Source organism: Antechinus flavipes, chromosome 1 (assembly GCF_016432865.1).
Source record: "Antechinus flavipes isolate AdamAnt ecotype Samford, QLD, Australia chromosome 1, AdamAnt_v2, whole genome shotgun sequence".
NCBI lineage: Eukaryota > Metazoa > Chordata > Mammalia > Dasyuromorphia > Dasyuridae > Antechinus > Antechinus flavipes.
This window is the reverse complement of record NC_067398.1, coordinates 655,580,562-655,597,601: the sequence shown is the minus strand read 5'-3', so window position 1 is coordinate 655,597,601 and position 17,040 is coordinate 655,580,562. Positions and strand designations below refer to the sequence as shown.

Here is a 17,040-nt window from a genome sequence, read left to right as displayed (position 1 = left end):
GAGCTTAGCAAGAGGCCCAGAGACCCAGGGCCTGGCCATCTCAGCCCCCCCTGGGCTGGAGCACGAACCCTCCGTCTCAGCAGAAGGAATAGGGAGGGTGGCTTCCCGTGGCTGACCTTTTGATGTCACGCAACCAAACCTGTTCTCTCTTTAATATTGACCGTCCCGTAGGAGATGGCGAGAGCCCTTGCCCATAAGTGGGGAAGGGAGCGGTGAGACAAGCCCTTCTACCCTTTGTGGGATTTCCCCACTAGGGCAGAGACGGCTGGAGGGAAACAGTGTTACTGCAGGGCCAGAGTTTTGGACCAGGGTGTCTGCCAAGGGAGGTGGGAGAATTTTAAGGACAGGAGAGACTCCTACCCAATGGGACCAAGACCTCTGCCGTCCTCTCAGAACTGGGGGACATCTGAGTGTCTTCTCGTTTCATACTTCCGTGGTTCCGTTCCAGGAAAGAACAGCAGAAAAACCAAAAATCCTCCAAGTCAGTGTGGGAGCAGAGAACAAGCGAGATGCGGAAACAGAACCTGCTGGCTAGCCGGGAGGCCCTCTACAACGAGCTGGGCCCCGAGGAGAGATGGAAAGTCTCCTATGGCCGACATATGAGGCCTGACATTAAGACTCACCTGGACAGGCCCCTGGTGGTGGACCCACAGGAAAACCGCAACAATAATACCAACAAGAGCAGACCCAGCGATCCCTCCATGGACCAGCGGCTCAGCCAGCAACGTGCAGAAGACTTCCTCAGGAAGCAGGCCCGCTACTACGACCGGACGCGGGGAGGCTACGAGCGGGCCGATTCGGGGGGCCTGGAGCCCCGGAGGCAGAGGAGCAGCAGCAAAGAGGCCGACCTGAACCACGAGGGGTCATATGGGAGGGAGCCCGAGTACCAGACCAAGGAGCGCGACGGGAACCAGGATCGGGGCTTTCGGGAGGGTGACCCAGAACGGAGCAAACCGGGGGACCCCCATCGGAGGCATCAGCACCGGCAGGGGGGCAGCAAAGAGAGCCGCAGCGGCTCTCCCCGGACAGGTGAGGGGGAGCGGGAGCCCCGGAGACACCGGACCCATCGGCGGCCGGGCGAGGAGGGCACCGAGGACAGCAATAAGTCAGAGCGGCGGTATCGCCACCGAGAGGGCAGCCGGCCCAGCCGAGCAGGCGACGGGGAGAATGAGCCTCCGGACGGGGACCGGCGGCGCCGACACCGCCACGCCGCCCCTGCCTACGACAACGACCTCAAGAGAGAAGACAAGGAGAGGAGGCACCGGCGGAGGAAGTAAGTAAAGGGAGCTCCAGAGCCCTGGCGGGAGGGGATGGGGCCGCAGTGTCCCCAGGGTTGCCTCCTACTCTGGCTAACTTACCCAGAGATCGCTGCGATCCCAGGCCAAAAAAGGGGAGGCTTTTGCCCCCCTCTTGCTACTTCTGCCCTTGTAAGCAACCTCTGAACCAATTTCATCTCTTTTAATTTTTCCTGTGATTGTCCGTGTGTGTGCGTGTTTTTAATTGATTCAGTTTGTGTCAATAATGAGGTCCCCCACTTCTCCCCAGCTGCTGGAGACGCCGCTCAGCCGGTTGCCCTGCACCTGCGTGTCTGCGTCTCCCTCCTGCCGCTGGGCTATCCAAAGCTCCCGAGCTCTGGCCTTGGACTGCCAGGGTAATGAGATTAGGTTTGCACAGGCCAGAATGAGGCGTCCAGCCCTCAGTCCTCTGTGGGTTTTTTTATCTTTCCCAGAAAAGGGCAACGAGACATTTTTATTCCTCCCATGCCCCCGATCTTCTGAAAAAGTTACCCAGCTCTCTTATTCATTCCCATGAACTTCCCCTGAACATTCACCACTAAAGGACCACCTGGTCTGGCCCAAGCTCCCATTCTTAGGGTAGGATGGGCTGTGAGGCAGAGGTTAGCTTGGGGCAGGGGGAGCCTGCTCCCACCATCACCACCAGTATCACTGCTTATTAGCCCCACACTCAGTGGGGCGATTCTTCTACACACATTTCCACAATTGTCCTGCTGCACAAGAAAAATCAGATCAAAAAGGGAAAAAATGAGAAAGAAAACAAAAAGCAAGCAAACAACAATAAAAAGTGAAAATACCATGTTGTGGTCCCTCCTCGATCCCCACAGTCTTCTCTCTGGGTGCAGATGTCTCTCTCCATCACACAACCACTGGAGCTGGCCTGAATCACCTCACTGTTGAAAAGAGCCATGTCCATCAGAATTGATCATTGTAAAATCATGTTGTTGCTGTGTATGTTTTCTTGTTCTACTCACTTTTCTTAGTATCAGTTCATGTAAGTCTCTCCAGGCCTCTCTGAAATCATCCTGACACTATGTCTATCTTAATGAAGAATAAGATTGTATTATATAGCTTTTTATCATTCTTTTAAGTAATATTGAACTAGCAATCTGCTGAAACCCCCAGATCTTTTTTCCAAATGGACTGCTATCAAGTCACTTCTCCCCCATCTTGTATTCAGGAATTTAAAGTCCTGGGACCCCAAATTTGAGATTTTCCATTTATCTTCTGGTAAATTTCATCTTATTATAGTATTTCTAATAGTTTAGCCTCGCTAAATTTCTTTGACTCCTATCTTTGTCATCCAGTGTAGTAACTGTCCTTGTGAGCTTGGGTCATCAGCAATCTTGATTAGCATGATGTTTATCCCTTTACCATTAAGTAATTGATAAATACATATACACATATATCTTTATGTAGAGACATATTTGTGTGTGTGTGTGTGTGTGAATGTGAGTGTCTGTAAAGATGGTCTCCAATTTGGGGGTTGTGACCCCAATGATAGCCAGTTGGGGGGGCTTGTCTCCAACATCTATCTTCATCCACAGACTCCTGCAGTCCACTTCCCTCCCCTATATAACTCTGCATCTCCCCTTCTCTGAATCAGGCTTTAGTCCCAACCACTACTAGGCACCCATGTAGTATTTTCACAGATGCCCCTGGGAAAATCCATTCTCCTTCCAGTAAAATCATTCAGATCACTTCGTGGCTATAGTGGGTATGCCTGGGGGGGTTCTGCACATGGAGGCAGTGAAAATCTGCTTCCCCCATCTTTTGGAATGGAACACAATGAGTCCCACAGTATGAGCAAGCATGGAAAGATGCCGATTGCATTATAAGATCTTTCCCCCAAAACTGAGCTCTCTTTCTTTTTTAGTCAACCAGGTTTTCAACCTCAGGGACATCTTTAACTCCTAACCGTCCCTCACCTCATCTCCAATTGGCTACCACATCTTATTGTTTCAGCCTCCACATCTCTGACATTTATCCCCCTTTCTCCTATCACATGGCCAATCTCCATAGCTCAGAATTTCCTTACCTGTCACCTTGACTTCTACAACAGCCTCCTCATTGGTTTTCTTGACTCTGGTTCTCTCATCTCCCCAATCTATCCTCAATACAGTTGTCAAAATCATACTTCAATAGTACGAGTCCAATTAGATTATTTCCCTACTCAAGAAGCTCCAGTGATTGCCTATTGGCTCCAGAATCAAAATTATTTCTTTTTTTCTTATCCTTTTAAAATTCCTCATTCTTTATGGTAAGCTTTATAATGCACATAATTTTAAATACAATAGCACACATATATAATTTATAAATAAATGCATACACATTAGAGTTACATGTAAAAAATGTTTTGTTGATAGGGGTCCAAAATCAAAAAAATTTGGAGTCCCTTGTACCAGACAACATCCAGGCTGACATCAAATTACTACTAAGGGGCAGCCAGGTAGTGCAGTGCATAGAATACTGGCCCTGGAGTCAGGAGAACCTGAGTTCAAATGTAGCCTCAGATACATAGTAGCTGTGTGACTGTAGGAAAATTACCACCCTGATAACTTCCAGAAAAACACAACAACAACCCCAAACCAAAAAGCCATTATTACTAAGTGTCATAATAGATAAGTATTGAATTTGGCATCAGGAAGATCTGAATTACCAGCCTGGTGAAATTGCACATTAACACAACATTTAACAAAGGCTCTTCCTCTCTTCAAGAGGAAAACATGGAGAATTAGAGGCTAGGTAATAGGACCTAGATAATTATTAATAGCTAGCATTGATATAATACTTTAAGGTTGAAAAAATATGTACCCAGATCATTTCATTTTATGCTCGCAACAATCATGAAAATTAGATGCTACTATTTTTACAGAAGTGGAAACTGAGTCAGAGGTTAAGTTAATTAGGTGCTACTATTATCCCCATTTTCATAGTTCTGGAAATTGAGTTAGAGGTTAAGTTATGAGCCCAAGAGCTCAGTTTTGGGGGAAAGATCTTATAATGCAATCGGCATCTTTCCATGCTTGCTCATACTGTGGGACTCATTGTGTTCCATTCCAAAAGATGGGGGAAGCAGATTTTCACTGCCTCCATGTGCAGAACCCCCCCAGGCATACCCACTATAGCCACGAAGTGATCTGAATGATTTTACTGGAAGGAGAATGGATTTTCCCAGGGGCATCTGTGAAAATACTACATGGGTGCCTAGTAGTGGTTGGGACTAAAGCCTGATTCAGAGAAGGGGAGATGCAGAGTTATATAGGGGAGGGAAGTGGACTGCAGGAGTCTGTGGATGAAGATAGGTGTTGGAGACAAGCCCCCCCCCAACTGGCTATCACTGGGGTCACAACCCCCAAATTGGAGACCATCTTTACAGACACTCACATTCACATACACACATACAAATATGTCTCTACATAAAGATTGTGCCCAAATTAGTATCTGAGGCTACATTTGAACTCATGTCTTTTGATTCTGGATCCAGCGCTCAATCCACTGAGCCAGATAAATGAAGACCCCATCAGAGCTACTAAATCCTGCCTCAGGGCTAAGCTTATGGTTTGTTTTCCAAATTCCTTTTCTACTTTCTCTCTTTGTCCAGGTAGTCTAATACCAATAACAATTAATCTGCATGTCCATAACAATATTGCTTTTATTTCTATTATCTCCATCCAGATGTTTTCTACCATGATTCTGAGGATAAGGAGTAAAAGGAGAGTTTATTTCTATTAGGGATGGGATAATTAGTTTATATTTGAAAGTACTATATAGCCTTATACCTATCTGAATTTTAAAATTAAAAATAGGGAACTTAAAATTTAAATATATATGTTAAAAATTGTTTTTATGTGTAATTGAAGAAAAAGTGTTTTCAAAAAGACACAGGGAAAAGAAAATATGTCAAAAGAGAGTGTTTTCATGGTGTAATATCCTCATCTTCCGACCTTTTCTTGTTGGGTTGCTTTTTTCACAACTATAGGAATAAATGTCCCCATCCCTGATTTACCTCAGTTGTGTTGTATGCCTCAACTTTTTTGGGGGGATTTTTAGTAGACTGCTGAGATCATTAAAGGAGTCAAGATTTAAAAATGACTACTCTGTGCCAGATATATGCTAAGTGCTTTATAAATATTATTTCATCAGATGTTCACAATGACTATAAAAAGTAATGATAACAATAATTATAATAGCTAGTATTTCTATAGCATTTATTATGGGCCAAGCACTGTGAGAAGCATTTTACAATTATTATCTCATTTGATGCTCACAATGACCCTGAGAGGTAGGTTCTATTGTTATCTCCATTCTACTATTAAGGAAAGGGAAATTAAGTGACTTGCTCAAAGTCACATGGATAGTAAATAGTTTCTGAGGTCTCTTTCCAACATGACACCCTGATGTAATTTTTATAAGTGAGACATGCAGTAGATGCTCTGAGCAGGATTCTGCTCTTGATTTCTTCATTTATAGAATGGGGGAATTAACTTCTTTCCCATCTTGCCTGAGAGAGTGACTCTTACCATAAACAAGCCTCAAAAATGGAGCGTGACTGGATCAATGTCACCATCTCACACCAAGCCTATATAGTCTAAAGAATGAAAGCAGCTTTACCTATCAGCATAGATTTTGGGAGCCCTGAATCAAGTGAGCTAACAAATATTTAAATTTTTTATTTAAATTTTATTTAAATATTTATTTAGTTTTGCTGAGGCAATGGGGATTAAGTGACTTGCCCAGGGTCACACAGCCAGAAAGTATTAGTGTCTGAGGCCAGATTTGAACTCAGGTTCTTCTGACTTCAGGGCTGGTGCTCTATCCACTGTGCCACCTAGCTGCTCCCTAACAAACCTTTATTAAGTGCTAGCTGTATTCCAGGTACTGTGCTAGGTTCCTAGCACTAGCAAAGTAAAGACCAAAAATTAAACAGTCCCAGCTCTCAAAGGGCTAATAGAGAAGAGAGCCTGTCTGCATACATGTAGCCATATGTATGTATAAAGAATAAGTATCAGGAAAGGAATAGTATGTTGTTGTTGTTGTTGTTGTTCAATCATGTCCAACTCTATAAGAAAATCCTTGGAATTTTCTTAGCAAAGATACGGGACTGGTTCGCCATTTCCTTCTCTGTGTGTCTTCATACTACAGCTGAAGAACTGAGGCAAAGAGGGCTTAAATGACTTGGCAAGGGTCATATAGCTAACAGGTACCTGAAGCTGGATTGAACTCAGACTCCAGGACTGGTGCTCTGTCCATTGGACCACATAGTTGCCCAAAGGAATAGTATAAAGGATGATAACTTAGCTTTGTCTTAAAGGAAGTGGGAGGAATTTGTGAAACAGTACATTGCAGGCAATGCAAAGATGAGGAAATAGGAGATGGAATTCTGTGTGAGAGGAACTGAGAGAAGGGCGGTTTGGATTTTAGAGTACAGGAAGAGGAATAAGTTACATTAAGAATAGACAGGTAGGTTGAGGCCGGGTTTGTGAAGGGCTTTAACAGCCAAATGGAATTTGCATTTGATCCTTGGGCCAATAGTGAGTCACAAGAATTTATTGGGTAAGGGAGAGAGCTACTTAAGGCATCTTCGAGTAGAGTGGATTATAGGAGAGAAAGACTGAAAATAAGAAGAGCAATTAGCAGACCGCTGCAACTGTTTAGATGTGTTAGGGGACTGGACTGAGTGGGTGAATATGCAAGTAGCAAGAAGGTTGGAGATGGGAAGCAAGGGTATAGAAATGACAGATTTTGGCAGCTGATATGTGGGATGAGGGAGAGGGAAATTGGAGGATGACTCTGAGGTTCTGAACCTGGGAGATTAGAAGAATGATGAAGTAGGTAAGTTTAGTAGATAACCAGAAGATATCACACCAAGAATAACAAATTGAGTTGTTATCCGACAAGAATTCTAATATGTGATTCTAATTCACTGGATTCACCTCTTTAGGACTCTACTGAGTCAATGCCTGTAAGTGTTCCTCTCCTGGACTTTATGCCCTGGTCAGATGGCATAATGGCCAATTTAAAAGACCACATTTTTGAAAGGACATTGATAACCTGGAGTAGATCCAGAGAGTGGCGGAAACTAGAAACCACACTTATCAAATAAAGTCCCAACTTGTGGTTTTATACAACTCAGTTCAGATAAAGGAAAAGGAGGTTTTTAGTGAGGAGAAGAGAACATTCAAGATAGATAAAAGAGCTGTGTTCAAGCACTTTAAGAGCTTTTATGTAGAAGTATTAGGATTGTTCTACTTTTCCTTAGAGGGTAGTATCAGAAGCAATGGGCAGAAGTTATAGGGAGGCATAGGACTACTTTCTAGCAATTAGTGTTATCCCAAAGTAAAATAAATTCCTGTGGCAGATAGTGAGCTTTCTATCATTGTAGAGGTCACCAAGCAAAGTCTGGATAATCACTTGTTGGTCAGGACCTGAGAGGATTCTCATTCAGAGAGGAATTGGATGCGGTACCCTCAGAGATTCGTGATTCTGTGGTTGGTTCCCTAGAAAGGCATATTACTTGTGAAAGATTTTTTTTGGATCTACTTATTGGGCTTCACTAAATTATTACTATTTTTTTGTGTCAGCTGCAAACTTGAAGTTTGAATCTTGGAAATGTTGCCAAGATTTTGACTATATTTCCTAACTTGGATTTGTTTGTTTGTTTTTTCCCCTCTGGACTGCCTGCCTCAGAGAGAACCAAGGTTCTGGGGTCCCTGTGTCTGGCCCAAACCTGTCTACCACTAGGCCAATCCAGCAGGATATGGGGCGTCAGGAACCTCCACTGGCAGAAGACATCGATAATATTAAGAACAATAAGTTGGCTACCACGGAATCCACCAATCCTCACAATACTATCCATGCTCTCCACCCCCAGAACCCAGCCCAGATGGGTAACCACACCAATTCCCCACCCATGCGGCCCCCATCCAATCAGCCAGCTGGAAACCCATCCAACCCTGGGCCCCCCAAAAACCCAGAGAACAGCCTTATAGTCACCAACCCCAGCACTCAGAACAACCCAGCCAAGACTGCCAAGAAGCCTGAGCACACGGCGGTGGATATCCCCCCCGCCTTTCCCCAACCTGTCAACAACACTGTTGTCCAAGGTAAGTCTCTCTTTCCATCTCCCTACTAAGGGTAGTGCTCTAGCACCAAGAACCCGCTGGGTAGAACTGGGAAGCAGAACCCATTCTTTCTTTTTCTGATTCTGTTACTCATTCCCTGGTCATGAGCCCCCAACAGCCACTACCACTTTTATATCTTACTGTATTGTGCCTTACTCCCTGCCCCATTGTCCATTTTTAATGTAGAGAAGGTAAAACCCAATAATGTCAGAAGGAATGGGAGCATTTTTAGAAATTTACAATATTTTAAACTCTATCCAAAAAGAAAATCCCAAATGAAATCAGGCTTTAATTTCTATAAACCCCTTGGAATTAAACTAGATGATGATGAAACACCATCTTGCTTAGGTTAGAGAAAGGTTATCCTTCTCTATCCTTTCTCAAGGTGCACTCACCACCCTACCAGATACAGAAGTTGTGCTTAGTCATGATGAGTTTCCAAATTGCATTATCCATACCAGTCAGGATGGTGCAGTAGGGATGGAACTGAATTGGGAACTGGAAAACCTGGGTTTGACTCAACTCTGCATGACAATGGGCAAACTATGTACTCTCACTGGCTTTCAGATACCTTAGATGTAAAACAAAGTTGACTTAGGTCATCTCTAATGTTGCTTCCAGCACTCAATCCTAAAGTCATCATAGCCTATGGTAGCTTAGGAGTGCACAGAGATGGGCAGGTAGCCTGGCCACTGCCAGACACTGCCCTGAATACCCCTAAATACTTATTTTTACTGCCTATAAGCAAACAAATAGCACAGATGTCCTGCTTCCTCTGGAGAGCTGACCTAAAGCTGGAGATCTTGGGAGAAAAATAGTGAGAGGCTTTTTGGTGATCTGTCTCAATAGTAAACAAAAATGCCAACCCAGACCCACTGCCAAAAAAGGAGGAAGAGAAGAAAGAAGAGGATGATTCAGGAGAAGATGGTCCCAAGCCTATGCCTCCCTACAGTTCCATGTTCATTCTGTCCACCACAAACCCGTGAGTATGGCCTCAAGTATGTGGCTTTAGTGGGATTGGATCAAAGCTTCTACTGCTCTGGGCTCTTGATAACCAGGATGGCTGGCTAGTTCTCTGTAGGAGAGGTCCCAGTGCATCAAAGACAAGATAGAGATAGATTGCCATTCAATGATAGCCAGGGAAGAGGTTTAATTCTGAGAGGGTGGTGTGGTGAGGGGCTACTTTTGGTTTAGTGAAAAGAACATGAATTTGGTGGCAGAAGAATTATATTCAAATTTCAGTTCTGCCACCTAGCACTTTTATAATTAATGACTGAGTAGGGATTTTTTTTTCCATCTTAAAAATGAAGGGGTCAGACTAGACAGCCTGTAAACCTTTCCATTTTGAGTTCTGACATTATTGCTTGTCAGTGTTCTGAGCTTTCCCGGCAGGGCATACTTCCTGATAGAGATGGATTTTGAACAAAGTTGTGAATTTGGGGACAAAAAGTTCCCTTAGCAGGTCAGGCCAGAGCAGTGTTTCTTAGACTGAGAACCTGATATCCCCAGAGATAGGGGGAGAGGGAAGAGACAGGTGAGATCGGAGGGCTATGGAAACCAGAGCTATGTTTCCCAACAGCTGTTATGGAGGTGACCAAGGGTTGTGGTTCCAAAAGGTTGGTTTGATCTCTTTCTTCAGCCTGGAGGAGTCTTCCTCTGAGTCTTCTGCCTCTGTGGCAAGGATTGTCACAGAGATACCAGCTAATTGATTTTATTTGATGTGCTGAGGGAGGGAGGGTTCCTGAGAGCCTATAGGGGAAGATTCATCCTATAAGTGGGGGATGACTGACCATCTCTAATTTTTAGCAGTGGTGTGAGTTCTGAGGTCACAAAGCATGTGCTTCCCTCTGTGTGATCCATATCATCTCTCTTTCTCTCCCAGCTTACGCCGGTTGTGCCACTATATTTTGAACCTTCGATATTTTGAGATGTGCATTCTGATGGTGATCGCCATGAGCAGTATCGCCCTGGCAGCTGAAGACCCTGTGCAGCCCAATGCCCCCAGGAACAATGTGAGCAGCTCCCTATGCCCCCCTCTCACTCCTTTCTCCATCACCTAACATTCTCCTTCAATGTGCCAGTTTTCCAAATTAGCATTGGTCTCTTTGGAACACAAATTTAGCTCAGAATGTCCAGGTCCTGGCAGAAAACTCATTATCTTTCAGAGTCTCCTGAGGGTTTTTACACCAAATCCTTTGCCTCTGGAAAGCCCAGCTTCAAGACCCCCCAGAGTGCCATGAGGGCCTGCATACCCAGTTGGTACTTTTCACATAATGGAAGTTACCAAGGAACAGGCCTATAGTTAATGGCCTTGCAGGGTATCTGTGAATTCCTGCTGGGCTGTTCACCCCTCTCACCTAAATAGGAATCACTAGACACACTACAGAAATACCCAACTGGGAATTATCTGTTTGTGGTCATAAGCTTTGGGGTAAGAATTTGGAGAACTAACTTGCATTAAAATACAAGGAGAATATAGATCACAGCTCCTGAATTATGAAGAGTCAGTGAGATCCCTGTATTTGGGGGTGTGCATGCTGAGACTGGATGACTACTTGTGTGAGGATGCTGTAAGGATTGATCAAGCAGGATTTGAATTTGGATGGCTCCTTTAGACCCTTTCTGGCTCTGGTTCTAAGGCAGATCCTGTGGCTCTTCCAGTCTAGAAGGTCTTTTATTTCCTTGAGAACTTCTCCAGTAGAGTTTTGATATACAAGGATCACTGTCTTAAGTTTGTACTCTGCCCTCAGTAATCAGACAGTGAAGTGCTCCTGAATATAGGGGCAGCTGTTAACTGAGAGAAACTAAATCAAAGCTTGTATGGACTTTGCCATCATACTTTGCAGTCCATATTAGGAACCATAACCAAGAGGCTCTTGAAAGTTACTTCTATTCATGAGTTGTACCCACGGTCAGATTCTATTTTTTTCCCCTGAGGCAACTGGGGTTAGGTGATTTGCTCAGGAGATCTGAGTCCAGATTTAACTCAGATCCTCCTGACTCCGGGGCCAGTGCTCTATCCGCTGTGCCATCTAGCTGTTCCCCAAGTGTAGATTCTTGCAGCCTTTACATTTAGAATTTATGGCCTCTGGGGAGATGACTATTTAACCCAGAAATAAGCACTAAAAGTGGCTCAAAACTTTGGCAAAAGAAAGCTTCTTTGGGACTGAGTACTGGGGCCCACCAAAGGTCAGTATGGTAATAACTCCTGCCCCTATTGCTCTAATGCCTTCTCTTTCCAGAGACAAAGCTAGGTTTCCTTTTTCTTTTATGAAAACAGGCAGTTCTTCTTAAGTAGGTTAGGAGCGAGGCCATGGCAAGTCCCATAAATCAGAGGTTGGCACAATCACCCTCTGCAGCTTACCTTGCATTTTCTTTCTTCTACTCCAGGGCTAGATGGAGCCTGCTGGGACCTCATGGGGGAGATTGACAGAAATAATTAGAACACAACTCCCCAAAGGAGCCAGAAATCAGGGCTGTGCTAAAATGTCTTGCACAACTCAAGCTGGTGCATCTTCTATTTTTTCTGTCTCCTCATTTCCACAACCAGCCTCTGGGGGGTTAAAGCTAAGAAGGAGTGGGTCACAATAATAGAACTTATCTTGGACCTAAATGATGACCAAGATGGAATGGGGGAACATATCACATGAAAAATAGCCGAAGGAATGGTTCAGGAGGTGATGTGGGCTAGGGGAAAGAACAATAAATTTAAAGTCATTGTGGTCCAATATTCATTTGCCATATGATCTTGGACAAGCCTTTGGTCTTAGTTTCCAGATTTGTAAAATTAGAGGATTGGATTAGTTCTAAGGGTCTTTCATTCTGTAAACTGGAGTGTTTTTGTTTAAGGAAGAAAAAATTTAAAGGGTACATGATGATGATCTTCAAATATGGGAAAGGCCTGAAAGGAATTTTATATTGTTCGGTTTGGCCTTAAGTGACAGATCTAAGAACACTGGGAAGGTAGTGGAGGAAGAAGGGGATTCAGATTTTGTTTCAGTTTAGGAAAAAATTCCCAGCAATCAGCATTGGCCAATAATAGTTACATTATGAAATAGAGAATTCCCTGCTAATGGAAATATTCAAGCACAGTCCAGTTGACTATTCATCAAGGGTACTATAGGAAAGCTGGGTGAGCTGTTCACTTATAGGCCCCTTCTGAACCTTAATATAAGCAGCTATGTAGAGCTCTAGGCTTGGAATCAGGAAAGTATCTTCATGAGTTCAGATTTAGCCTCAGGTATTTAAGTTGTGTGACCCTGGATTAGTTCAGTGTAGTTGCTGCACTGGAAATGAACAGAGTAGGCTGGAGATAGAAGAGGCCAGAGTCAAAGAGTAATTTCAAACTGGAATGGAAAGGGCCTGCAAGCAAGAACATATGTACCGGTGCCCTGCCCCTAGTGGGAGGACCTGAGGGAGTGAGACTGAACCTTGATTTATGTACTTGTGGCTAGACAAAGAGTCAAAAGATGTAGTGTAGCAATAGCAAAATGAATGAGGCACAAGAGTAGCAGTGAGGCAAGGTTGTCAAGTGACAAAAAGTTCATTCATAGCAGGGCTTCGTGTCTGGGCTTCTTGATGGTGCCTGAGCTCAGAAACCATCAGTTCTGTGATTTTGTGTCAGCAGAATTTGTCCAGAGGGTGAGCACAAAGAATTGTTGGTATGTCACGCTCAGAGCACAGCTTGCTTGCTGGACCTTAGCTCTGGAAAACAGGGTGTTTCCCAATAATGTCTTGCCATTTCCCCCTTTGAAAGAACCCCTGTCCTTCTAGCCAATAAAGAGGCAAGTATAAGCCAAGATGCCATGAAAGACCATTTGGGCCAGAATGAGATATTGCCCAGGGGATTAGTTCCTTGAGTGGACCTATCCAGGAAGTGTGTCCTGGATATCATTGCTAGGGATTGTTTACTTGCATACAGAAAAGAGGGGCGGGCCAAGAATATAGAGGGGGAAAGTGCCAATAAACAGTTGAAACAAGACATTGATGGTTGAGCACATAACAAAAAAAGAGAGGAAAAAAATAGGACAGTATACTTAACCCTCAGATAGAATCTTGGGACATCTGTCTCATCTGGGTATTGACTGTTTCTGGATCCATAATAGACAAATTCTGAGGAACCTGAAGGGTTCTGTCATCCATTGAGGGGTGGGAATATACATCCTGGAGTACATATCCACAAGTTTGACAACTGTGGGAGTAGTCAGAAGGGCTTGATAGAGGCCCTTAAAAGGTATATGGATGATAATTGTGAGAAAACTTGTATCAATCTTTGGATCTGAGTTTCTAATAAGTATAACATAGATCCTTGATTAAGGATCTCTTAAACAGCACTTAGAGATGGCCTAGTCTCTGCATGATTTAGCCATGCAGGGCTAGCTTTAAACAATGCAATAAAGTTTTCTCATAATTTCCATAATTACATTAAGTCAGGTACAGATCAGATTACTTACAGGTCTCATAATGGACTAGTTCTGAGAAGGGAGATTTACATGTCAGTAATTTAACCAAGAAAATTTAAACATAAACTTCTTGAAACAAAAGACAAAACAATACAATAGTTACCAGCAAGTCTCTTTATCTCCTAGTAACCCCTTCCCAATATCCATTTAGCCAGCACATTTTGAGTATTATCTGATCCCTAGATATCTTTTCTTGGACAGTATTGTTTAGGATAGCTCGAAAAGGGGCTCTACTTCTCTGGTTCCAAATCTAGAAGTTCTGAGGTAATTCTGACTTACTCTAATTTAGTACAGTCACTTAAATTTGGTTCAATTTTGAAACTTCAGAGAATTTCAGTTTACAACTATTTACTGTATTTATCCTTACCTAAATCCTGTACCTGATGTAAAAATCTTTTAAAAAATCTCTGAGAGAGGCTTATTAAATGATATAGTATATAGAGTACTGGCCCTAAATTTAGGAGACCTGAGTTCAAATTTTACCTCAACCACTTAGACTTAGTTAACTGAGTCCAAAAATTTTTTTATGAAAGACCAATTATAAAAATGAACTCTTCTGCCTTTTAAAATTATAAGACAAATACTTTAAAAACTAATTTCACTTTCTTTACCATTATCAATACAATTTATGTGTAAAATCTTTATATCCAGCTTTGGGAACTTATCATTAAAACATACTCAAGCCTGAATTTCCATGATAAATTTGGAAGCCAATCATATAATCCTGTTGCTTTCTCAAATTTTACTATTCCATTTCTATAAGACACTTTTACATTACATCTTTGTTTTATTACTTTGCTTACTCAGTTCCCCTTTAGGGGGATGTCATTCCTGTATTATAATTTGACCACAAATATAAGTTAAAATTGTAAAATGTTTGTACTTGAATCTTATGATAGTAACTCAGAATTATTCTAGTTATAAATCTATTGCTTAATAGATTTAGTATTGTATTTACAAAACTTTTTGATTATAAAAATTTGCTATAAAAGAAAAAGGAGGGCTAGTTATAGCAATGTCATATATCGAATGGGGTAGGGAAGATACTCCCTTAGTTCTATTTGATTCCAAACATGGGTCATATCTGTCAGTCAATCATATAATCACAGGGTGTTAAAATCAAATCTCAATATAAGCCAGGTGGTGAAATTTTCTTTTTAGAAAAAAAAATAGCACAATGGGGAAATAAAGTCATGAGGACCCTATCTAGGCCATGCCAAGGTCATATCCAAAACATTTTCCATACAAAGGCATTCACCATTAGCAGTTCCCAGACTGCAGCACATGCAATTTTCTATTATTGGCTTCATGACAATTCAAACAATTGTCCCTGTAGTCAAAACTCAAAACAATAGTAAATTACAAGACTAATAATTTTTATCTTAAATAAACTTCACCAACCACAACTTAGGGCTTGAATATCTCTCCTGATGTTTTCCTAATAGTTAACATTTCATTTATCTTTTACTTATAAATTAAAACTACCCAATATTCTGGGACTTCAGACATACAGCAGATACTTAAAAGTTGGTTCAACATTAATATGTTAAAGCTACATTTTTAGCCAATAATGGTCAAGATTTTCAAATAAAACTCACCATCAAATATCATTATTGTTTGCTTTATAACAAAATGAATCTTGTCAAATAGTTGTTTTCAAATATCTATTTTTACCATATTTGTTTAAAAGCCCAATTAATGTGTAATAGCATCCAGATTAAAAAAGTCGTTTTGTCTAACAGCATTTCTGTTACAATGATCTCTCAAATTTCACAATATAAGAGCATTTAGAAATATAGTAATAACAAACAATATCATGTATTTAAAATATGAAACATAACTTCAGATGACATCGATTGTATTTCCAAATTATCCCATATAAAAAGCATTAATCTTATTACCTCTGATATTTAAAACCACTTTAGAGTTCTCAGGTATAGAACAATTACATTCAATTAAAGAAATAATGTACTGTTTAGCATTTGCCACTGACTGTGTTAAACACTTTGCAATTATTATATTATTTTGATTTCATAACAAAAAAATGGATACCATTATTATTTTTCTCAGGAAACTAGGGCAAACAGAGATAAGATAAATTGCCTAGGATTGCACAGTTAATACATTTCTACAACTAGAATGTAATTCAATTTCCCCCACATTTTCCCAGTATTTTTGTTTCTACATCTTGTTTGGGGAACCTGATTTGAGTTGATTCAGGAAGAGTTAAGAAGAGGTGACTATAAGGTGCAAACCTTTTACCTTTTTTTTCCTTTTTTCACTCTGGATTTCTTCCAAACTAACTGCCTTTCTTCATTGCCCTAGAATAATGAAGCTAACTTTTATAAAATTTAATCTTTATTTTTCTTTAAAACAAATTCTGCAGAATGGTACTCAAAAACTTACTAAGTTATTTTAGATGGGAATGAGTTCCTGGAATTACCCCAAATCCCAATTTCTCCTCTGCAATTTTAAAATGATTAATCTTCAAAACTCAAAAATATGCTAAGATGTTTTTAGCAATTCTCCAAACTTTGATGATCTGACTTTTTTTTTTCACATAACCTAATCTCCCATGGAAAACCTAAAGTTGGAGTTATTCCCGCTTACTGGAACAATTGCTTCAAGTATGAAAGTTCATTAATCTTCCTTACCCTGTGTTCTAAACTCTGGCTACAGCCTTAGAAGTTTTTTGACTTGGCTACATTTTAAATCTTTCAAGGTAACAGTATCTACACAGACATTTTACAAAAATACAAATAAGAAGACAGATACAAACAGACACAAATGACTCTAAAAACAAGAATAATTACAATTCTAATTTTATAGAGACACATAGTTACCAAGGGCTATAGTTTTAAGAAACAAGAAAAGCACATGGTTACAAGTTTACAGAGGAATGCAGTTTTAAAAAAGCAGAAGTGTGCAGAGAAGCCAGTTAACTGAGGTGTACAGTTTAAGAAAGGATATATTCTTACTAGAGTAACCTGAGAAAACTGGGTCACCAGAAGGGTCCTAGAGTTTTCTTGATAAAGAATGACAAGCTTGACTTGTCTGCTAGGGGGTAAAGGGCGACTTTTCAAAAAATAGGCTATCAGTGGTGGCTAATCCATTCCTACTGGTACCAGAGAGTCCAATGGCCCAGTTCTATGTCCAGCT

The 17,040-nt window shown here is 41.6% G+C and overlaps 1 protein-coding gene across 2 annotated transcripts in view; it reads left to right on the top strand.

Annotated features, from left to right (window-relative positions):
- Positions 1-17,040, top strand: part of CACNA1A (calcium voltage-gated channel subunit alpha1 A) — a 248,568-nt gene that overhangs the window by 154,937 nt on the left and 76,591 nt on the right. For both annotated transcript variants that reach the window (XM_051971665.1, XM_051971666.1), the window contains exons 19-22: positions 449-1,273; positions 7,986-8,401; positions 9,269-9,401; positions 10,302-10,431. In XM_051971665.1, coding sequence (XP_051827625.1) covers positions 449-1,273; positions 7,986-8,401; positions 9,269-9,401; positions 10,302-10,431 — 1,504 coding nt within the window. The remainder of the gene's footprint in view (positions 1-448; positions 1,274-7,985; positions 8,402-9,268; positions 9,402-10,301; positions 10,432-17,040) is intronic.